Source organism: Nylanderia fulva, unplaced genomic scaffold (genome assembly GCF_048542155.1).
Source record: "Nylanderia fulva isolate GAGA-0341 unplaced genomic scaffold, ASM4854215v1 Scaffold179, whole genome shotgun sequence".
NCBI lineage: Eukaryota > Metazoa > Arthropoda > Insecta > Hymenoptera > Formicidae > Nylanderia > Nylanderia fulva.
In genome coordinates this window covers 231,763-238,190 of record NW_028190044.1, presented here as the reverse complement: position 1 = coordinate 238,190, position 6,428 = coordinate 231,763, and the positions used below count along the sequence as shown (strand labels likewise).

The 6,428-nt window shown below is 32.7% G+C and overlaps 1 protein-coding gene across 1 annotated transcript; it reads right to left on the bottom strand.

Annotated features, from left to right (window-relative positions):
- Positions 1–4,259: 4,259 nt before the first annotated feature.
- On the bottom strand, positions 4,260–5,271 carry LOC146723656 (uncharacterized). The gene has a single exon (XM_085481381.1). It carries the CDS (start codon positions 5,269–5,271, stop codon positions 4,345–4,347), a length of 927 nt encoding a protein of 308 aa, XP_085337507.1. The 3' UTR covers positions 4,260–4,344.
- Between the last annotated feature and the right edge of the window lie 1,157 nt (positions 5,272–6,428).

The following is a 6,428-nucleotide window of genomic DNA, read 5'->3' as shown; positions in this document are numbered from 1 at the left end:
TTGATCAAAGTAATGAGTATATAAAGAGCTTGAAACCGACACAATAATATAGTTAATTGCTTCACATTATCATTGTATTATATCTTGTCACATTCTAAGATCAAAAATTAAGGTTTTTTAAAATAAGTTGTGTTTTAGGTAGGTTTACATATTAATGTGTGGAAATATTTATCGTTTTATTATAGTTACATTTTTAATTAACTTTTTAATTTTCTAATAATTGCCATTATTATAACTATATTATAGCACTTGATAAGGGCCGAAACCCATGGCCGAAATGTGAATATTGAATAAAGATCACTTATTTGCCAAAGTTGGTTGATTAAATTACTACCATTTTTTAATTATCATCTGATGACTTCACAGTTTTTTACATCTTTAATCCTTAATTAATTTGCATGAGGCTTAATATTAGATACGTCTTTCCGAATTGGTGGAGAACCAGCTTGGCGTCGTTCAAGTGCGTAATAACTCGTCATTGGTCATACATCGCGACAATTAAAGCATCGGAAAACATTGTGAATGCATTTTGGCATGTTTCTCTCCCTCTTTGCATCTATTTTCTTCTTTCCTCTCCCGTTTCTTCTTTCTTAACACTTGTGCTTAATTTTATCCGCGTTACACGACAACGCTGTCGCGCGGAAAAGTATGCTAAATCCTACCTGTAAGATAAATATTAGAATTTTAATAAAACTATCGAAGACTCTGAATAATAGAAAGAATAGTATTGGGTATTTAGGTATAAATTTTTAAAAGTGTTATCTCTATATTAATTGTATCTTCGTGGATTCTAACCCACGGTCCTAATCTATCCCGACTCGCCCTATAAATTCGAATCGAGTCAAATCCGATGTAGCCCAAGCCACTTTCCGTCTTAATTGCCGATTCCAACGATGCCGCGCGTGTTGTATTGCGACCCGCGCGATTGCCGTGTTTTATAACAGTCTACTATGGATGTGAATAGTTAAAATAATTGAGGCAGAGATATTTGCGTCAAAAATATAATCCTTGAATTTTGAAGACGAAAGAAAAAATGGATAATATATATATCCCAAAGAGGGAAAAAGGAAAGGAAAGATAGGGAGAAATTACGTCGAGAAATCCACTGTAGTTTCAAGGGAGGGGGGAGCGAAAATCACGAATCTCTCGCTGATGCGAGAAATCCTCAATGATTTTCCTAGAGAGGTGAGAGGAGGGAAAATCAAGAATCTCTCACTGATGCGAGAAATCCTCAATGATTTTCCAGGAGTGGAGAGAAAATCACAAAGCTCTCGCTGATCCAAGAAATCCTCAAAGATTTTCAAGAGAGGAGAGAAAATCAATGATTTCCGAGAAAGATGAGAGAAAGAGAGAGAGAGGGAGTGAGAGAGAGGGAGAGAGAGAGAGAGAGAGAGAGGGAGGGGGAGAGAGAGAGAGAGAGAGAGAGAGAGAGAGAGAGAGAGAGAGAGAGAGGGAGAGAGAGATTGATTGATCTTTATTAGCTTTCACAGCTATTACATATACATAATTACTATACATTATTTAACACATATTCTTTTAACAGTCTCTTATATAATATTAATTCTTCACATTGTTTTATCTCGGTGGGTGACGCATTATACATTTTTATTCCTTCGTAAAACAGGCTTTTTTGCGCACTTCTCGTTTTACGCAATGTTAGTACTATGTTTCCGGCCTGCCTCGTTTGTCTATCACATTCTTTTCCCACTATTTCTATTTTATTACTTAACGCCACTGATGCCATGTTATTTAGTATTTTAAAAATAAATACACCTACATTATAATATAATCGTTGCCTTACGGACATAAACTGCAGCGCCTGCAGCATGTCCTCAACTTTGGTATATCTATTACATTGCAATATGACTCTCATAGCACGGTTTTGAGCTACCTACAGTTTATTCAACTGCGTTTCTCCCATCCCGACTAATAGAGTGGCACAATACTCGAAATGAGGCGCTATTATGGACTTATATACAATACATCTAGTGTAGGCTGACACGAAGTTACCTATTCTGTTTAAAAAACTAGTCTTTTTCCCTATTTTCTTAAGCATATAATCGCAATGATCTTGAAATCGTAATCTGTCATCAATAATTATACCTAAATATTTTATAGTTTCAACACGTTCTATTTTAGTTCCATCCAAACATTTCAAAATAGTATTGCCTCTCAATTCTTTTCGAATACTTCTAACTACCATATATTTCGTTTTATCCGCATTTATTTTTTATTTATTTCTATTCATCCAGCGTTCAATTATATTAAAAACCATATTCATTTTTATCTCTATCTCTGCGCTACTTTCTCCACTTACATATATAAGCGTATCGTCTGCAAACATTTTTATATTGCATCCCTCCGGACATACTTTGATTATATCATTTATATATATTAAAAATAGTAGAGGTCCTAGTACCGAACCTTGTGGCACTCCGTATTCCGTTCTAAGACGTTCTGACCACTGATTGTTAAATTTGACTTGTTGCGTTCTGTTGTTTAGATATGTTCTAAACCATTCTAGCACCATTCCTTTCATTCCATATTGCTCTAATTTTTCTAACAATCTTGTCCTATCCACCGTTTCAAATGCGCGTTTTAAGTCTATGAATATTACTCCTACTATTTCCCCTTCACTAATTGTTAACTTCCAATCATCAATGACGCTTTGTATCGCTGTTTCGCACGAATGGTATTTTCTAAATCCTGATTGATGCTCTGATATAATATCATTATTATGTAAGTATTCATCTATTTGTTCCTTTACGACTAATTCTAAGACTTTCTCATAAATTGGTAATATATTAATTGGTCTAAATTCACTTGCTTTCTTTGGTTTCTCTACCTTAGGAATTGGTACAATAGTAGATGTTTTCCATCCCTCCGGACACACTCCTTTTAATAATGAATCATTTATTATCTTCAATAGTTCATTTTTTATTACGTGAAAGCTCATTTTTAATATATCACTAGATATTCCCTCATCTGTTCCTTTTTTCTTTGGCAAAGCCATAACAATTTGTTCAAGTTTCTTTAAATTTATCAACTTAAAATATTCCATTTTATCTCTACTATTTATAACATAAATGGTTTTTGTATTTTTACTGTCTCTTTTTTCTATAGATTCTATTATATCGTTAATGCTCTGTATATAAAATATATTAAAATTATTCACTAACGTACATTCTTCTACATTCTTTAATATTTCAAAGTCTATGTTATTAATTTCTTTCGAACCCCTAGTCTCTCCTCTTATGACTTTCTTTAGAGTTTTCCACATTAATACAGGATCATTTTTATTATCATCTATCATGTTCTCATAATATTCTTTCTTTTTCTTTCTAATTATTTTGACTGCTATTTCTCTCAGTTTTAAACTGTAACCAATCTTGTTCTTCACCCGCATATACCGCTCTTGCATACGCCTCATCCCTTGCATTTGTAGCTAATCTTATATCATCCGTATACCATTTTTTTCCTTCCCATATCTTTGGAATTTTAAATTTTTTCTTTGGTGCTACCCTATCTAACGCCACTACCATATTCTGCACAAATTTCTCTGCTCTTTCATTTACCCCTAAATTAATTCTACTTTCTAATCCTTCCTCTATTGCATATAAAAAATCATCTATTTGAAATTTGCTGTAATCTCTACTAATGAATTCTCTATATTTTTCTTCAATATTACTTCTATTAAGTTCAACGCTTATCCATAAATGATCTGTTATCCTCGGCTTATCATATACGATACAGTTTACCTTAGTATTTGCAAAAACTAAATCGATCAAAGATTGACTATTTTCTGTAATCCTAGTTGGTTTGTCTACGTATTGTTTCATGCCCAAACACAACATCTCATTTACTAGCTTTTTAGTTAGCATAAAACACTTCCGTCATTAAGTTTATATTAAAATCACCCAACATGACGCATTGCCCTTTTGCTACTAAACGGTCCACTACATCTTCTATAAATCTTAAGAAATCACCATCCGACGCGCTCGGTGAATGGTACACTACTGTAATTACTCCTTTATATATATTATCTCGCATTTCTATCGCTACACACCAACAGTTAGATACTATTTTTTCTTTAACTATTACCTCATATTTGATATCATTTCTTATGTAAATCATTACGCCTCCTGTGTTTCTATTTTCCCAATCGCATCTAACTAAACTATATCCCGGCGCATTCACTTCACTGTCTTCTATTTCCGCAATGAGCCTGGTCTCCGACAACGCCACGACTGCAAGATTCATCCTCTTCATATAGTCTTGAATTTCATCTTTGTGCGCCATCACACTCTGCGAGTTCGTGTATACAATTGATTCCATCCATGATTGCTACTTAGTGGACTCCCAGCCCGCTCTTTTTTTCTCCTCCTCCAGTGCTCTGGTGAAAGTCGGACATTTTCTGCTTAACGCATCATGTTCGTCATTTATCTTTAAGTTGTACGTTTTAATTTTGTACATACAATTTACACACCTCATCTTCGTTACCTTACAGTCACTTGCTTTATGATTTCCAGCACATTTATGACATGATTCTTCTCGCTTACAATTTTTAGCAATATGATAGTAACCCCAACATTTAAAGCATCTCTTAACACTGTAATGTTCAAACACAGGACATTTCCTCCATCCGATATTTATTTTTTCTTTTTTCAGCATCAGCTCATGGGCAATTTCATTTACCTCCATTATTAAGGAACCGTCTTCTTTTTTTCCACTTCCAGCACGAGAATTTTCGTTACCTTTGGCCATTCTCTTTACTATTTTTATGTGGAGTTCTTCGTCAATTTTATTTTGTTTTTTGATTGAGTCAATTAAGACTTCATCATCCAGTTGCATTTCTTCTTCTCCAACATTTACAGCCTTTATTTTTGGTTTTACTCCTTTCGGTTCTGTGACCTTGAAATCGTCACCTAGCTTCTCACGTAGTACTGTAACCCTCAGCTTTTCTATTTCTCCCTCGCTCTCACATCCAAGAATAATCGATCCTTTATTTCCTTTCTTCAACTTTGATATTCCCACTTCCAGCTTCTTTATATCTATCTTCTCTTTCACCAATTTTTTGGTAGTTTCACTTTCCTGCTCCCTCTTCGGTTGCACAATTATAATGTTTTCTTTCTTCTTATTTTTTACCGCTTCACTGTAGTTCCTCTGCAATCCTTCCTTTGAGCCACCTGCTACTTCTTGCATCATCTTCTTCAAATTTTCTATTTCTTGTCTAATACTTCCTAGTTCTTCATGAAGTGCTTCTTTAATCATACTTTTAATTTCATTTTTACAGGTTGTTTCATTTTTTATTTCTTTTACAGCTTTAATGATCCAGTCTACTTTTACATCAATGCCTAACCCTTGAATACCACCGCTTGTGGACGGTCCTGTAGATCCTGTAGATGATGTTCTATCTTTTCCTCCCGCCGCCGGTGTTTTCTTCATGATTGTTTCTTTCTCACTTTCGGTCAAAAACTCCACAAATGGTCCTTTACACAGCACGTATTTTTGATTTTTATCTAGAATTTTATGCTTACTTACACATCCTGGATGGTAAAAAAGCTTTGAACAAGTATTACATTTAACAACTTTACTCTTTATTGCCTTTTTACATGCCGAGCATCTATACTCTGCATATTCATCGTCCATGTCGATAATTACCGGCCGAGATCGCTAATGTAATTAAAATTATTTTTTTGAAATATTTTAAAATATCTTTCTTTGCATCAAAATAAATTTTTTTTGTATGCCACATTCATTTTGATACTTAAACATTTGATGTGTCACATTACTAAAATATGTTACAAGTTTTTATTCAATTTATACATTGACAATTATAGCATATATACCTTTATTTCCTTTGTAATATTTATCATTAAATAATCTTTTACATTTGTGATGAATCTCATTCTGTGACCAGGAAGTGGGATCAAAGATTATAATGTTTTTTTCCATTCCGGTTCTAGGAGAGCTTGAAATTCTGCTGCTTCTATATAATTACCTAAATTATAAAATATATATATATATATGTATATATGAATATTTATAAATATTTATTAGATATATAATAAAAAATTTGTTTGACGTCACACATAACTATGTAATACGAATAAGATGCATATTTTATTAAATTACTATGTAACATGTTTTAGCAATAAATAAATAAAATACACATACATAATCAAAAAGCACATACACATACATATAAAATATATACACATATATATAAAATACACATACATATAATCAAAAAGCACATACACATACATCTAATGAAAATGTTTGTAGAATATTCTAAAATATTTGCGAATATTTTAGAATATTTTATGCAATCTAATAAATATAAATATTCTTTAAATTTATATTCGAAAAGAAATTTTATATAATAAAACAACGATTTTTTCATTAACATAACCTCCTAAATATTG

Excerpts from the sequence above, each read along its gene's own strand:
- LOC146723656 (XM_085481381.1), bottom strand. The coding sequence starts at position 5,271 with ATGATTAAAGAAGCACTTCATGAAGAACTAGGAAGTATTAGACAAGAA.